The 18,360-nt window shown below is 40.6% G+C and overlaps 2 protein-coding genes across 13 annotated transcripts in view; one reads left to right on the top strand and one right to left on the bottom strand.

The window, feature by feature from the left end:
• Positions 1 to 18,360, bottom strand: part of LOC121896996 — a 235,058-nt gene that overhangs the window by 42,549 nt on the left and 174,149 nt on the right. The window lies entirely within an intron of this gene.
• sox6 (SRY-box transcription factor 6) overlaps positions 1 to 18,360 on the top strand; it is a 141,058-nt gene that overhangs the window by 72,067 nt on the left and 50,631 nt on the right. For all 9 annotated transcript variants that reach the window (XM_042411170.1, XM_042411179.1, XM_042411152.1 and 6 more), the window contains 3 exons: positions 638 to 724; positions 10,989 to 11,161; positions 12,790 to 12,858. In XM_042411170.1, the coding sequence (XP_042267104.1) occupies positions 638 to 724; positions 10,989 to 11,161; positions 12,790 to 12,858 (329 nt within the window). The remainder of the gene's footprint in view (positions 1 to 637; positions 725 to 10,988; positions 11,162 to 12,789; positions 12,859 to 18,360) is intronic.

Below are 18,360 nucleotides of genomic sequence, written 5' to 3'. Positions count from 1 at the left end.
GTTAAATGTAGACTCAACAGGACTGGGTGCTGCACGGTTGATGTCTTGGTGTGGAGGCAGTTTGTGGAGACAGTGGCTCAAGGTGGAGGGGTGGAGGGGTGGAGGCTTGCTTGTGCTGCTGCTGTTTGATGGGAACAGGCTGACCCCTAAGCAGTGCAGGGATAGTGGAGGCCTGGGTCAGCCGGCCCAGTGTGTTCTTTATCAGCTACAACAGCGACAGCATGGCAGCTTGCAGCCATTCCTCCTCTGATTCATTGTCTGCTGGACAAATGTTAATTGTTTTCATCATTGGCAGCTATGCGAATGCTTGGACGTACCCAGTCTCAGTCCTTGCCTCCCACTTAATGTGTGTCTCTGCCCTTATGCTATCCCTACAATGCCTGCTTCCCTCCTCACTCCACCTTTAGCTCATCTCTCACTTGTCAGGAAGAGTCTCTTTTAATGTTCACTGTGAAATGCCATCAAATAAAATACCTCTCTTTCATTTTGAAGTGAATAGATTTAAAGATCCATATCATGCACAAAATAAAAAAAGAAAAGCTATATTCCATACATAATATTCCATGAAAAATGTATTAATTTTAAACAGGAACTCTGAATTATTTATTAATCTTCATTTATTTTTTTTCTTTTTCAGAATCCTGCATGGAGAAACTACTTTCTAAAGACTGGAAAGAGAAGATGGAGAGGCTCAACACCAGCGAACTTCTGGCAGAAGTTAAAGGTAGGAATACACATACAAACACCACATTAGACAGTGTATACAAGTCCCTCATTCCTATCAGACATACATAATCTATGTACTGTACAGTCTCAGAAACAGCCTTGTACTCTGAAATAAAACAAAGGCCTTTGGCTGCCCTTCTCATTCATTTCTCTCCCCCCTTATCTTTTGTTGGAATGCCCAACTCTGTCCAAAGTGCTGTCTTCAAAATTCCACTCCATTTACCATTCTGAGGCTCTCTGAGCTTGTCAGCAGTTTATTGTTGTTGTCCCTTCAGACGTCCCTGAGCTTAGCTACTCTGCTCTGGCACATGCAGCGCGTTCATGCCGCTCTGGTAATTGTTGAACCCAGAGTGTGCTTGATGTACCCAGAGCATGAGCTAAGCTGAGAGGAGAGAAGCCGCTAAGAGAGGAGAGGAGATGGTGTGGAGACGCGCAGAGTCGTCTCCTCAGTGAGCCTGCGTTTGAGTGGAATGTCTCGACTCTGACAGTGAACACCCTGCGCGGCGTATCAAGTGCAGCACAGCGAAGCGCAACTCAGCACTCCCCCAAAATCTCTGTTTATGACAGGGTGAAGGTGGGCCTGGGATGGGCAGGTCCACGTCTTAGTCCTTAGCACTGACTGTTACTGAAAGCTGGAGTGTTTATACAGCGTAGGAAAGCACAATACCAGCTGGCTGATAACACCAGGCTGTCACCAGCTCTTGAGCTCTCCCTTAGTGATTCCTTTCATCAGACAACTTCTTGTGTCTTGTTTTTATTTCTGGGAAACCATCTAAACAATATGAATTCAGTGTATTCTCAATATACTGAAATAATTCTTCTTTTTTGAGCGACTGTCTTAGTTCAAGTTCACAAACCTATAAAGAAATCTAATTTCACTTGTGTGAAGGTGATTTTGACAATTTACCTAATTGTTACTTTTTCTAAACATGGGTGACACACAAATAAAATAAGTGTTTGGTTTTAATTATTGAATTACACTTTCTGCACTTTCAGGGGAACTGTTGAATGTGCTAATAAGTATATTCATTGGCAATAACCTTAATGAACTGAAGGATAAATCACTTGCTTGGTAAACTAGATTCATTGTACCTGCCCTAGTATACTGTATGCCACTGTAGATCAAAGTGCACCGGGTAAAATGTTTAAAATGATTTAGCCTTTTGAAAGCTGGTCTGTTAAATTACAGGCAGGGCATTTCTTCTGTTTGATGAATGGGAACGGGAAGGTTACTTGGTGGTCTGTAAACAGGTAGGGAGTCTGATAATAAACACTATGGCCTCTGTCTGTTGTTGAGTTATGGAGACAGTCTATACACCACAGTTACCAATATAAATGCTTCTCCTATCACAGTGGCAGCCTTAGATTTTTAATTAGCATGCCATTTCATATGACTGTAGACATTTCAAAGGGTTGCTTTGTGCTCCCCCTTACAAATGTCTCTCTCTCTGCGTTTGATGTCTGCCTGATGTAAATACGGGCAATTAAAAAGAAGCCCAGGGTTGGAGACGCACAAGGTCCGCCTAATTAAAACACAAACAAAGGTACCAAGCAGAAAACACCTTACGATTAAGATCTAAAGTGTTATGATGAATCAGAGGTTCCATTAATTGTTAGGTTAAAATCGGTACAAAAGGCATACATGCCTGTAGGTTTTAAATGAATGAAAGAAGATAGAGAATAAAGGCTGACATGCAGATAAAGACCACAGCAGAGTGGCCTTGTATATTCTATGCTGATCGCTTACCGATTCCTCAGCCAATTATACTGAGCAACTTGTAGGCTACCTTTTGACAATGTTCCATCAAAACCTTGAAAGACAAGTAATTGTGTTATTGCAGCTAGGCCAGTGGTGGAATCTTTGCTGGTGAGGAAATAGTTTTGTCTGGCTCTTAGAAAACAAGTAAAAATGAGAAACAATAGGTGCAAGAGAATTTGACCCGAGGCTTTACCCATGAAAAGAAAGAAATTCTTTCTCTGCAGTTGTGTTCAAACATGTCCCGAATACTTTATCCTGTTGAGGTGAACACGCACGTACAGTAAACAAACAAAACAAAACAAGAGTATCAACAACATCAGAGATTTGCTTTTCAAGGTCTGCTAACCCACCCAACCATTTACCTCTTACAGATGACACATCTGTAATTATAGCTCATTGCCATGTGGGTGTTTGGCTACGTAATGTGCTGTTTCCGAAGGGAAGACATTTTTTAGGTCTTAGAGTCAGTAGGAACAAGCGAAATAATCCGGCAGAGGTGGTGTACTTAAGCCAGACATGTAGAATGGTGTTATTAAGGGTTAATGATTTCTGCCTTTTCTTGTATGTTGTTAGGTCTTAGCATCAGCAGAGGCAGGCGAAAAGGAGAGTTTGAGAAGGAGCATTAGTGGGGGATTTCTTTTCACCAGTCAATTCCAGAGCTAACTGTTTGTTTTCATACCTGAGCTTAGCTGTCAATCTGCAGGAACGATGAGGAGGGAGATGAAATCTCCTGAAGAAAACCACAGAGCAAGAAAGGGAGGCCTGTTGGAAGGGCTCCAAACCACAGAAAGTAGCAGATAATAGGAGGCAAGGTGGAAGGAGGAGTGCGAGAGGGAGAGAGAGGAAGAACTAGTGAGAGATTTTAGACGTAAATACTTAGACTTCACATATGATTATACCTTAAAGACATATTTTGCAAAAAAAAAAAGCAAAGCCCCCATATATGACATGATTTAGGATGCTTCTAATCCCCACCATTATCACCCTGTGTGTGTATATATATGCAGTATATTATACTGTAAATATATATGCACATATATATCCATATATATGCATACACTGTGTCACATGTATACAAATATAGTATACTGTGTCCTATGGCAGATAAGGTTGCTCTGTGTTGCATGCTTGCTCTATGCAGGGTCTTTGAGCCTCACACTCAACAGAGCTGTTTAAGTTTCCCTGCTGAGTGCCAGTTTCCCGGCCCCCTGTTGGGGGGGGGGGGGGTTAGGGGTGTAGGGAATAAAAGCAAAATGCTCAAGCATTTACTCAAACTGAAGGAAAATATGTAGTTACTAAATTGGAACACAAGCTGTATTCATTCTCTTGGAATTTTCTAAAAAAAAAAAAAAAAAAAAAGAAATAAGAAAAAAGCTTAACATTGTACATTGGCGTTGAAATGGCAGCTTGAATTCTGAAGCGCAAAAATTGGGGCTCTTGCACTGTCACAATCAATTTGAGAATGGTGTCTACATGACAGTGGTTGGGTGCACACAGACAGTCCTGCGGCAAGGAGATAAGTGGAAGCTCTTTAAGAGGAGAACACAGGGCAGGGCAGGGCAGGGCGGCAGCTGAGACTGATTTGATGCTGGCCCTACCTGTGCTGGCTTAACTTCTGCACAGACAGAAAGGAGTCCACTGTGTGAACACAGAGCCCATATTGTTCAGCCATCTGGGTTAGCTTCAAAACATGATTATTTACTTTAAACTTTATTTTATTCTTAATAGTTTCCATGAAGTGGGGGTTTGATGCCACCGGAGATACACAGCACAATATCTGCACACCCTTTCCCAAGTGACAGAGAGTTATGCTTTGGGAAAAAAAAGTAGAATTGTGTATAGTCGATTTTAGTGAGTTTTTACAGCATACTGTATATAAATGTTATGCATATTATATTTACTCAAACATACAAAAACATTCACACAAACAGCACAAAACGGTATCTGTCCAGTTGCTCCAGTCAAATATGCCTCAGTTAGCATTTTCTCCACAACACTTCAGTCAACTGTTTGCCCTGTGCACTCAGGTGAAATATGAGCCACAGTAAATCATTATTCCTCAGGCCACATTTGCCAGATGAATGTACGAGAGTGTTGGACTGTGTGTTTTTCTCCTCTAATGAATTGTGGAATTTAGCTTGTGGCAATTGAGGTAAAAAAGGATGTGTTTGTGTCTGCGGGTGTGTGTGTGTGTGTGTGTGTGTTTGTGTGTGTTAGTTATTGGCGGGTCGTGTGTTGTGTTTACTGCCACAGAAAAGGAATAAATCTTTGGGTTATTAGCACGACGTTCCTTCTCTGTTGTCTCTTATCAGACTTGCTAACTCTACCAGCGGCTCTGTTAGAGGCACAAACTGAGGCAACGGTTAGCAGTGTTGTGATATTTGTACTTGGTGGCATTTCTGGTGCTGAAGGTTTGTGTGCATTATGAAATGACAATTGCGCGCTTCGATTGAAAAAATAAAGGAATTCCTTTGTCTGGGATCACTGAAGTGTATTAATTTTGTTTTCATTCGAACAGAATGTAAAACATTTACAGACAAAGACACACCTTTGTCTTTTTAAAAAGGGCACTCCCTTAAAATATGCATTGGCTTTCCCTCTGCTAAACAAATAATGTCTTCACAGCCATGTAAAGCTGACCAAAAGAGCTTCTTATATTTTTGTCATTAGCTTTTTCATTTTTTAATATTGACATTTCAATCCAACTATTTTTTTTAACCTAGACCTCCCCTTATTGCATGCACAACCCCCCTTTCTTTAAACTGTGCAACGTGGTCCATTTTTTTGTCAGCAGTTTTGTCAAGACTTCAGAACAACTTTACATTCATCTGGGCCACCTCACATTGTCAAACAACCTTCAGTTTTTAAAGAAAAATCATGCATTATGGCCCTATGCCTCTCTAACCTTGTTAAAACCTCCCATTCTATATCCACTATTCATTTCCACACAGATCATTATCAGTTGCACAGCTTTTATTTCAGTTCAGACTTACTTTTTTCCTTTTTTTGAAAGTGTGATTCATATACCAATAATGTTTTACTATTTGATAAATTAAGGTACACTGTTAAAATAGTAAGTTGTACTTGCAATTCTGTATATTTTGTGGGCACCTTAACAAGGTACATATATGCATGAAGAGTATAAACAAAGGCAGGAAACAATTTAACACAGAAAATTAGGCTGTCTGAAAGATTTCTAACAACTCTTATCACAAACATTTATGATCTTTGGTTGAGTCTAATGACCACATACTACTTGACAGCTTGACAACTAAACAGGTGTTCATTCTGATATACTTTTTGAATACATGTACTGGTCTCAACTTGCTTCCTGTTCAGCTATGTCAGTTTATCACTTGTGATTTGGATTAAACCCAGATAAAACACTGGCATTGTTGAAACACTTATACATCAGAGACAACAGTCTGAAAATCTTTTGAAAGATTTCTTTTGCACAGTCCAAGGAAACAAGTACATTCTGCCTTAATTATCAGCCATATAGGAGAGACCAATGAATAAATGTTCAGTGAAAAGAATGAGATAACGTCTAACTCCTAATTCACTTCCAAGGTTTCGCAGACAGTAAGCTTTTGCCTTGATCACTGTTTCACAGGCTTTAAGCGCTTTGTATGTGTGAGACCTTGAACACTGTGTATGCTTTTTATGTTTTAAGGGCGCAGGGGTCAGACTCATCATCATAAAGACCATGAGAGATGAATAGAAGAACTGGAGACAATCTTTGTTTTCATGTCATCTTTGCTACATGCTGCCTTGCATACACACAACATCCTCCATGGTGCCTGGATTTCTAGTTTGTCAAACTGCATTATACAGCCAAAGAATGATGTATTAAATCAAAGAACAGAAGTAAAGTTGGAGTTTTGAAGTGTTAAAGTTTTTCTTTTTTTTTTTTTTGTCTTCAGTGTGAATTTCAGGGTCACCGGCATTCCCTGTAGAGTAATATGTTCAGGTCGAGCCTCTATCTTGGCTTTGATGAAGTACCTTGTCCAGTGTCATGGATAGACAGTGAAGTGCTGGAGCTTTTACATTAGCATAATTATACTGAAGAGTGAAGCTTCCTCTATCATCAAAATGTTAGTCTCCATCAGTGTTCAGCATGAACAGCAGAGCCTCAGTAGATGAAGTGTGCTGTTATTAATAACCACTCCATGTGCTAATTGTAGTATTAAAAAAATAGTTTGCAGAGCCATTTAAATCATTTTAATTCCGTGAAAGTATCTTAAAATCACATTGACATACAAACTCTTATACATATATACATACTCTATGAAGCTTATACTATGAGACTACCATCAAAATATGCAAACAGCAAATGTTTTTTTGAAAGTGTCGAGTACATAAGTTGTGATTTTAAAAACTTGACACGCTCTGACTTTTTTTTTAACAAGTTGATGGGCAGAAGAAGCCTATATGTTCATACCATATAGGAGGGCTTAGGGATTAAGTCTTTGCTGCCAGTGGATGACATGTGCTTGTGAATCATTGCTCATGCTTGTTAATGGTGTTTTATTGGCAAGATTAACAGCTTTTATATCATGGCAGAGGCAGCAAGCCAGGTAAAACAGCTGTTGCTCATATTGTCTAGGTTGTAGGACATGGAGGCGCGTTAACACATACTGGAAACACATATGGCTTTGTAGCACTGCAGAACAAGTGTACATAGTGGTTAAAAGCAAAGGGATACCATAAAACTAGCTCTTGTTATTCTAGCTTGGTTTTCTGACTGAAGAATGTAATATATCAATCATATTTAATATTACAAAAATGAATTTCGTACAAAGATTGGGTTGCGTTTCATGCGTTTGCTGAGGCGATGTTATGGTTTTGGAGTAAGGTCTGTGGGCTGAAATGTCTTTCTATTTGAACAATAAAGAAGATACCAATAGATGGTATTAGCTGTTACTCAATTGGCTCTTTTCTGTTTTCCTGAGAGAATAGACAAAAGGTCAGATGACCGCAGAGTTCACACACGTGTGCATTTACTCTTAGGCATGTACATTTTATCGATTGGAGCGGCACTCAGCACACATCTGTACACACTCGTGTCTACATTCACACACACTTTAGGAGGGAGCAGAGAGAGAAAGCTTCAGCACGCAAGGCATTCTAGCTATGTGCAGTCTGAGTGTGAATACAGCTTGGTACTATCTCAGCATTTAGACAAGTCTTAATTTACTTAGGAAGGGCTTGCAGCATATGGACGCATCCACAATAGCTGACTGATAGAGAGACAAAGAAATTCCAGTCTTCTGGCACTAAAAAACCCAATTCAGATCTGGTCATAATGGCTCAGCTGTCCTAACCAAAGGAAGGGAAGAGAATAGGGTGCCTTGTGATTTTCCCCCTTTTCACCCTCACCCTCCCTCGCTTTTCTTCTTTTTTTGTGCCTGAATCTTTTATCTGTGTTATTCACTCGGGACTCTTCAAAGTAACAAGCCTCCTTCTTTTTCCCCGGTACTGGACTTGGAACCCAAATTAGAGACTGCTTGATTAGAGCAGAGAGGAGGGAGCCAAGAGAGAGGGAGATGTGGGTATTGGACAGAACAAATCGCACCCCTACAAAGTGCCTTTTATCCAAAGACCCCAAGGCTCAAATATCCCCATCCCTCCCCAAGCAACCATGGCTCTGCTTGTTTTCCTCTTATCATTTATTTAGTCACCCGTTGATGTTTTCTGCCCTACTTTGTGACGTTTAAAAGAGGCAGGAATCTCAAAAGGTGAAGGCTGAATGGGCTGGAACTGAACAACACAGACTTACCGTCTCACCATCCTATGTGTCAATCTAACATCTCTGAAGTTAACACGGTGGCGTGAGAAAGAAAACAACTTAAGTGCCAGCGCAGCTTGACCGCTCACTCCTGGGATATTCTTCCTGTGTCAGGCTGGTATTGTCCTACTGAGCCTCAGTTGTCTAACAGGAGGATGTCACAACATGTTAGGTCTAGGCTGGCTGCTGGGGTTTATGTAGCGCCAAGGCATCTCTGGGCTGTCTGTCTGCCATCAGAAGCGCAATGTGAGGAGACACGTTAACGGGCAGACCCCAGCCCCACTGCTGTTAAAAGCCATGCAATATGCAGGAAACAGCCTCTTTTGTCAGCAGGCTGGTCAGACACAGACCACGACTCTCCTCTTCTGCACCGCCCAATAAAAGTTTTATCTGCATTTTAAAGCTGATCCATAATTTAGAGCAGGAAGAAAGAGATTTTTACACTAACCAGCCAACAAAAAACATATGCGCCTGATTTTCTACTCAGCTGTGTACAGTCTCTAGGGTGAAACTCTTCCAACATGTTTAACTGATAGTGAAAAAGTTGCATCTAAATGTTCATCTTCAGCATAACCAAAAAGTGTGAAAGAATATTGAGGAAAATTAGCAAAGAGTGAAGGCACAAATAGCAGCACAGAGGGCAGTCTGGGCTTCCCACAATTCAGCTCAGCATCAAAACAATGAGCCCTCTGTTAGTATTCTCTTAGTGTCTGGGCAGGACTGCGCTCTCCACACTCAGACTAGCCTAGCGGATCCTTTTGTTGACCCTTAGCACCACAATCATTCACACACACAAAATAGATAAATTGTACACTCCTGATCATTTTTGTAATTTTTTTTTTTTCTTACAGTGTTGATACTCCTAAACTAGTGAGTGATCATCAGAAATGTGTAATTAGGCAGGCTGAGAGGGCGTCATTGAGTCCAGATGTTTAGTTCCCTGCTCAAGGTCATCTATGCTGACCCTCAAGGCCTGATGGCCCTCATTTTCACCTGGATGATGATTTTCTTTCTTTCTCCCTTTCTGTCTGTCTCTCTTTCTTCAGTCCCTCCTTGCTTCCCACTACAGTATTGATAGCATGGATTTATTGTGACAGCAACTGATGTATCTTGCTGGTGACCTGTAAAAGGCAGCTCCTTTATGGACACAGCCAAAGGTTAATAAAATTGGTGCTGATTGTATCAATTTTACAGATAAGCCATTCACAACAAGTGTAGTCGGGTGAATAAGAAGTCAATTCAGGCCTTGGAAACTGCACGCAGGCCCAATGAATAGCCGCTTTTAGGTGCTTTTTTTCGTTAGGAGGATAAATGGAGAATTGCAGCTCTCTTCCATTGCAGCAGGCAGCGGAGGCAGAGTGAGGCGAACTGAGGTTCAGACAAGCCTGCCAGTAAATTGCCCTGAATGGGTTCTGGAGGTTGACAGGCCCTATTAAGACAAACGGCTTTCCTCATCGGAGAGATAAAATAAATCAGGTGTTTAGTCAAATTAAAATAGTTTGAGTGGAGAGGGCCCCTGGGAGCTCTCGGAGAAACTCAAGACAGATGTGGCCAGAGACGAGAGGAAGACACCCAGGAAAGAATTCAGCTCCTGCTGGCCCCAGGCCAGACTTCACTGTACTGTTATCTGTATCTCTATGCTTTTATCCTTCTCCCTCTCTCTCTCTCCGTCTCTTCTGTCGGTTTTCCCCATCTCTTTTTTTGTATGTTCTCCCAGATCAGCTTGTCACACAGGAGTGCAGTGGGAGGAGAGTGAGTTACTGTCTAGCCTCTCACTGGCAATTATGTTGGCTGTGTAAGTCAATGGTAGGATCACTTAGCATTGATTAGGCGGAGGGAGAGAGCAGTGCAGCGGAGCCGCTCTCTCTATCACACACAGTGCGGACATGTGACTGTGGAGAGAGAAGTACTATTGGACTGTCATTGCTTTTCTTTTTGAAGTATGCATACATTAACTACACATATAATAGAATAAAAAGTGTGTTGTTCAGTCTTGATCACACAATAAAATCTCTCTTTTATGATGATCATTGCCAAAGTGCATTCAGAATATCTTTTTGGTGTATAAACATAATTTGTGCACTCTTTTCTGCTAGGTTTGCACAATCCTTTCAACAGAAATCAGGCAGCTGCAAAGAGTTCCACAAATGTGTTGCAGAAATGACCACATAATGAAAAACTGTATAGTTTTTAGATCTGTGCAAACACAGTGACTCTCCATACTTTCTTTATATTCACCCCTGGTAGACTGGCATAATTTGCCACCTCAGTTTGACAGCTCCCCGCAGCTCTTTGTCCATGTGCCGGGAACAATTCCTTCCCTTTCTTCTCCTGAAAGCTGTGAACACCAGCTACAGTAAAATAGCCAACTCCAGGCTGTGTGACCTTAACACTACTAGTGAATTCACTGCAGTTGGTTGCTGCCCATGTGGTTTTCTTTGTACTATATATTGTGTACAATACAATAGCACAATATGATGATGTGTGCAGCATGGTCACTTTTCTATATTTAGCAGTATACCAGACCAAGGCACTCTGCAGACTTTCTTACAAAGCCAACACCTGGGTTATTTATTCACAGCCACTACAAAACCCTTTGTGTACTTTTTACTTTCAGTTGTGCATAACACATACTTGTATCTCTGAGTATGTCTCAGCTCTCCACCTTGTATTTATCCCTTCCTCTCTCTCTCTCTCTCTCTCCCCCCTCACTAGGTACTCCAGAGAGCCTGGCAGAAAAGGAACGCCAGCTCTCCACAATGATCACCCAGCTGATCAGCCTGCGAGAGCAGCTTCTGGCTGCCCACGACGAACAGAAGAAGCTCGCTGCCTCACAGATGGAGAAACAGAGGCAGCAAATGGAGTTAGCTCGTCAGCAGCAGGAGCAGGTAACTGCTCACTGTTTTCTTTCTCCCATTCTTAGTATCTCTCTTTGTCTCTTTTTTGTACCCCAGATAATTTCTTATCTATGCTTCTTTCTTTCACACTATTTCAAACATTCATTCCCCTTCTTCTTTAATCCTATTTACTCTGTTTCCTCCATCCTCTCTCTAATGAACCCCATTAAATACATTTGTAACAAATTGTCACTTCACTCTCTATTTCATATTAAATTTCATGCCTGAAATGTGCCAATAAAATCTCACTCCTTGGTAGGAATTTGGAATAATATTAGATTTAGGAGATGTTATATTCTATATTACCTCAGATATTTCAGTCATGCTCTCTCGCCCACATTTATGCTGTGTGGTAGAAAAAAATGTTATTATGACTTGTACTAACAAGTGCGAGGGAATGTGTGAATTAAACGTTATATTAAACATGGAAGTCCTCTATATCTTATAAATCGACTCCTATTAGAACAAGCCCGGCATTAGATTTGCAGCACAAATCAGGCCAATGAGCCATATTGTACAAATCAGCAAATTAGCGGAGGCCATGAAGTGTGTTAATGTCTGGGAAGAAATAAGGACACAAACTATCCACACGGGCGACACTTTTATTATCACCAGCCATCCTAATGGCTATGAGTCAATTATCAGCAAGGAGTTCACTCAGAGTTTTCTCAGCACACTCTCAGACCTTCGTGTGGTAAATGAAGAGATAGACGATATACCTTAGAGTGATGCATTTGGTCAAAGTACACTAATAATACATTAACAGTATTGATTTCTTTTTCAATCAATGATGTTCATTTGCAAACTACACTCAACTCTGTGGGCTTTGTGGACATTGCAGCATAAATGAACAGTGATACAAGATGTTTTATTATTTGATCTTATTTAAAAACGGAAGAATATTAATGAAATAGGGGAAGAGAGAGACAGAGAGAGAGAGAGAGAGAAAGAGAGGGATAGCGAGAGAGCCCGCTGAGAGCTAGAATGTCATCAAGCCATCAAGATACAACACAGTAATTAACTGTTGACACTCGTGAGGAAGCCGGCACAAATTAATCTTGACACATTTGCAGACGACCGATATCTTACAGTGAACACTTTGTAATTATATTTAAAAATGAAAATTAAATGACACTTAAAACTAGGTTGTCATGCTCAATGAAGTGGGCATGTAGAAAGGGGGACTGCAGATGAGAAGGATTGCGGTGTGGCTGATCGTCACTCAGGGGAGGTAGTCACCTCTGTCAGCCGTACCCTGCCTGCACCAGTTATCTACATCACCATGTTCATCTGTCCTGTAAATCATTTATTCTCTTTTACCACTAATTTGACAGTGCAGTTCACAGTTCATTTCATTTACATTTAAGAAATTGAAAATATGTGGATTCTTGTCAGACTTTGCAGCAGTTTGTTTAGAAGAACATATTCTATAAAAAGAGAAATGCAAGATTATACTTTTACTAATTTTGCTACTTTCTTAGAATTTCTTTTAAATTTAAATTTCTATGTTTCCTGCAGTTGCAGCACAGTTCACACATGATGTTGTCTAGGAAACACAGAGGAAGAATTCCTCCTCTTCTTCATGTTAATTCCCCATCTCTACTTCTGTTTCCAACCAGATTGCAAGACAACAGCAGCAGCTTCTACAGCAGCAGCACAAAATCAACCTCCTCCAGCAGCAGATCCAGGTCAGTGAATGTGTTTCTGTTGGCCCTCTAACACAATGTCTACACAGGCTGCGTAACAAAGCAGCGTGTTAGCAGAGCAGCAGCAGCAGCGTCAGTCTTCCGTCTGTGTCTACACAGTATATGTTCAGGAACAGTATTTAGTGTTTTGGCAGTGCTCAGAGGCCAATACACAACCACTGTAGTTATGTGCATAAAACTAGACTTGCTCTTAAGAAGGCTTAAAGCAAAAAAATACACTTCAGGTTGTGGTTTTGCGCATATAACGCAAGTGAAATGCAAGCCTTTTTAGACAGCTTTATTGATTGAAATAGGAGCATATCTGTTGTGTCAAAAGCCTGTGAGACGGACGACTGAAAAACATGGCTGAAACGTCTCCTGTGTAGACAAGCTGTAACACTCAGCAACTTACACCTCTCACTTTCTCCACACTGATTACTACAACATTTCTCCTTCTTGAGTGTAATTAGTGCACCATTGCTGTCACCCTGAGCCAAATGTCTGGATTTAATAGCATAGATCAATAAAATTAGACATTTAAGTAAATATCATTGCTAACTTCTGTTTTTTTTTTCTTTTTTTTTCTATATTTCTTGTCTTTTTATCTTTAAATTTTGTGTCACACTAACATTCATCACTCTCATCAAATGTTAATTGCCTGTTGGTAATCGGCAGGGCTTTAAAATATGGAGGAGAATAATTAGCACATCTTAATGAACAAAAAAAAGGGGAAAAGTAACAACAGCTAATGAGTCCTGTTGATGGAGAAGAGCCTGGAGGTGGGGGACATGAAAGAGGCTGGTAAATGCCTCTGAAACGAGTCGGTCCCAGAAGGGCAACGTGGCACGCTTTCACACAGCACAAGAGCTACTGAAACTTACTGCCATTATGCTGTGTGGCTGGCATTGTTTTTTTTTCCAAGGTCCTTATTCCTCGCACTCATTAGTGTGTTTTTGTGCTTGCCTTATGCGATACAGTACAGAGTGGTGCAGTGAGAGACCACCCAGCATGTTGCTGTACAGGGTTCTCCAGAGTTGGTCACTGGCAGTGGTCAAGGCTGTGAGCCTGGCTGAGTGGAGCTAACATTATTCTGATGGGTGTGCATAGTGTCAGGCACATCCCTCTCCGTTCACCTCCTTCTCCTCCTCCTCCCTTGCTTGTTCTTCTTACTGACAACTCCCTAGCCTTTCATTTTATCATTTCACTCGCAACGAATTGTTTCTACACAAGCCACGCCAAAGTGACTCATAGAAATACTATGTGGGTTCTTTGCTAAAGATCTGTTTCTCCTTATAAGCGTCATGCAGGGCATGATACCCCTGTCTATCTAACACAGTCGGCTCTTATGATACACACAAACAGCACAACAACCGTATTTACTGCCGGGACATCAAAATGCCTCTCTCAAGGGCTCTTTGCAAGAGAAAGGCCTCACGGTCAACATGTTCTTGAGAGGCCACAAGCCTGGACCTTTCACTTCAACAGTGGACAGTCTATTGGAAAAATTATTCCATATTACACTCCACTAAAGAGAAGCAAAGAGCACGACACTCTGTCTAGAAAACACTCTTAAATGAAGTACCTTATACACTACTGAGGGGATAATATTACTCATATCATGGAGGACCCTTTACTTATACTCATTGAGCATGAGGGCACAGCCCTAATGCATCTCACTTTTAGAGGCCCTTACTTTCATTACTAAGTTAAAGGCAAATGATACCTGAAAATTCCCATTGATGCATGGTTTTGAGAGAGGGTAGGGGAGTCGAGTGTGTATGGGAATGTACTTCTAAATATCCATTTCAAACACTTGAACAGAGATATAAGTAAAGTCCTCTCTCGCAAAGCCCGGTTTGCCAGCCTCTCCCTCGACTGAAATGCCACAGATCTGCTCTGATTAAAAAAAAAAAAATCTCCACATCCACAATTAAACAAAAGAGTCCCATGTTCAGACCATCTGATCCTCTGCCCATTGGCCTCTGCTGGCTTCACTTAGCAGAAATAACACCACCCAGGAACAAATTCAGATTGCTCTTAATACTTCAAATAAGTTTGATCGTGTGCAACATTGTTTATCCAACACCGAGTGCTTTAAAGCAGAAGATGTTCCCTCTCCCTAACCTAGTTCCTCCAAATATCCAGTGTGGTGATGGCCGCTCCTCTGGAGTTGGAGCAGCAAACAGAGGAGATAAAAGGGAGGCACGGGCAAGTTAGTGAAGCATTTTTTGCCACTCTGTTTTCATTACTGCTGCCTCTTAAAAATGCCCCGGCCATTTTAATATATAACAGCTTTGACTTAATTAGTTCTGTAAACAAGCTTCCAGCCTGTATGTCACAGACTTTTAGCAATGTAGTAAGTAGTGTTGGGGGATTGAGTTACTCTGCTATTAGCATGGAGGGCACTAAACTTTATTGGAGACTCTACTGGCCATCAAAGTCCTTCTGTTTTGGCTTCAGGGAGAAAACCAAAAGAAAGCCCCTCGCTCGTATTGATGATGTAACTGATCACATCAGTGGGCATTGTAAACTGTCCAAACAATAAAACCATGGGGACTGCAACCTGAGACTGTTGTTGGCACGCTATATGTGTGCTTTCAAGGTTTTTTTTTCTTTTCTTTTTGCATGTGGATCGAAGGGAATCAGTCAGAAGTGTGTAGTTTTTAGTTTTAGTTAGTGAGGTTTTGAACAAGGCTGCATGCAGTTTAATCAAGTTTCCCCTTTGAATAGCCATCTCTCTTTTTATCCTTTCTCATCACTCTTACAAGAGAGGGAGAGAGATTTAGTCTTTGTCCTTCGGGATTACAATGTCACTTGTTTTAAGATAGCAGATGTTTTGATTGCAGTGTTAGGGGGCTTATCAAAAGTTTAAGCTCAAGGCTTTGTGTGTTTTTTCCCTCAGCTTGTTTGTATTCCTTCAGTCCATCCTTGCCATTGAAATCGTCTTGGCACTAATTCAATCCCAGGATGAGATTAGCTCTGAGTTGATTTAGCTGAAAATTTGAAACACCATTCAAGATTTTCTAAGACACATGTGACAATTAAACATATATATTAGCAGAGAACTGATTTGTCCCATAAGTTACTTATCTCTCTGATTCTCAGAGATTACAAAAAGGAAAAAAAAAAGTTCAGTTTCTCTTATTTTGTTTCGTCTCAGCAGTTCTCAGGCACATGATTTGATTCTCCTCTTCATGGCTTTCTGTTTCATAATCACACACAGTTTCACGGTTTCTTAATGGATGAGCAGTCGCAGCGGATGAGCAGTAAAACAGCATCACGTTAACCATCAGACTGTTGACTCTCTGTTGGCTAGCTGTTCTGTCATACGCATTTTCAGTACATGAGTTAAGGACATGTGTATTACAAAGAAATAAATAAAAAATAAAATAAAATAAAATAAAATGCTCTAATTAGATATGAAACTCAAGTAACAGTACTGTACTCTGTCCATAGCTACACCACAAGCATCTATCTCCTCACTTCATATGGTAATGACCCCATGCATTCCTCAAGGATGGGTCTGTTAAGATATGAGCCATGGTTTGACTCTCACACGCAGGCATGCAGATACCCACATGCACAGAGGTGATCATGTACAGTACACAGGCACACAGGGACCCACGCATTGCATTGATACACACATCAAGAGAATAAATATTGGCTGAAAGGTCAGGGTGAACTTTATCTTCACAAACAGGCTGGAGAAAGCCAAGCTCCCCAGATGAAACAGAGGGATGCTTTTAATCCGAAACATTTCAATAAAATGTTTCTTTTCCCTTAAAAACATAATAACATCAGGACATTGTCGTTTATCATTAGCTGTGGCATTGATGTGGCGACCCTGAGTATACTCTGAGGTCCAAGATTGGAGAGATAATGGATTTCTATGGAGGGCATTGTGGAGGTTATTTTTTTTTGTTTGTTTGTTTTTTACTCTCTCTCTCTCTCTCTCTCTCTCTCTCTCTCACACACACACACACACACACGCATCTTTAATGGTGTAAATAAACAGTGGGGGGGACATTCATTTAACATTCAATGTTTAAATGCTAAAGGTTTCAACATTAAAGATAAATTTAAATTACACCAACATCTCTTTTTTAAGATTATTTTTTTTGGCATTTTGCCTTTATTTGAGAATCAGTGTAGCGAGACAGGAAACAAGGGAAGGGAGAGAGGGTGTGACATGCAACAGAAGTCCCCCGCCCGGGAATCAAGCCATGGACATTGCAGTTATATGGTATATGCCTTAACCATTAGGCCACCAGAGCGCCCCAAATGCCCAACATTTCTAACATGGACAATGAAGAGCATGTAAATAGATGCTTTTTTTTCTTTAATACGATATAATCTTGCATACTGCTGTTAATGCTCAGTTAATATATTTTTAGAAGAGGGGAAAATCTGGACAGCAGTGTGTTTTAGTCCGTTGCACATGGCTTTCCCATTTCTTTTCCCTCTGTTACAAAGAAACCAGAGAATTCACAGGGGAGGCTCTGTAAAAGTGTCTTCTGTATTCAGTAGCTCTGGAGTCTGTCCAGTTAAACACTTAAGTTTTTGTGTTACACACTTGTACTGTTTTTAATGATGGCAGCGATCGCTGTTTTTTCAGTTTACACTTATAAATCTATTTAAATATCGTGACAGCAACACATTACCTAATAATTGTTCCCTCAAAAATACAGTCATCCATCTAGATCAAACATTATAGATGCAACTTTAACTGCAACTTTCAGTCCCCTGGAAACATCTGTATTATCTGGCCAAATCTGGATTTAAGGTTTTTCTCACATGCTCACAGTGCAGAGGTGCTCAAGATTGGTTAAGTGTAATGCCTTACATCTAACTTGACCAAGAACTATCAAGTAATTCCACAGATTTTCAATAAAAAAAAATAGATAAAAAAAAACCCTGACTGTAGCTGCACCACTCAAGGACTTTCATATACTTGTTGTGACACTATTAGAGTGTGATTCAGCAGTATGCTTAGGATGCTTGGGGTCATGGCCCTTTGGGAATATAAATCATCAAGCCAATGTAAGATCTTTGACACTGTGAAGTAGTTTTTCCTAATATCTGGCCTGTATCTGGCTGCAATTACTGTCCCCTTCATACCTGCAAGCCCAACACAGCCTGATGCTTCTACCATCATGTTTGCAGAAGGGACTGTGTTACCATTGTTTCTGTTTTTCTTTTTTCAGCTGAAGCTTTAAACTTTTGTGTAACGCAGCACCAATCATTATCTTACCAGATCTCCCAGATAGAACAAAAAAAAATTCTGTCAAAGTGGTTCATTGCTGCGATGTATCTATCTTTCTATGATAAAATGGCTTTTAGTAGTATTGGTTTATAATAACTACTTTTTTATTACAAAAAGGAATATGCATGTTATCCAACCCGATGCAGTAATTTAATGCACTGATTCTGTTTGGTTACCAATTTAGAGAAGCAAAGACTTCAAAACTACAACATGATGGTAAATATTTTAAATCAGTCAGATGA

The sequence above is a fragment of the Thunnus maccoyii genome, chromosome 1, assembly GCF_910596095.1.
Source record: "Thunnus maccoyii chromosome 1, fThuMac1.1, whole genome shotgun sequence".
Classification (NCBI taxonomy): Eukaryota; Metazoa; Chordata; class Actinopteri; order Scombriformes; family Scombridae; genus Thunnus; species Thunnus maccoyii.
Note: the sequence above shows the minus strand (reverse complement) of the source record. Positions and strands in the feature narration are given on the sequence as shown.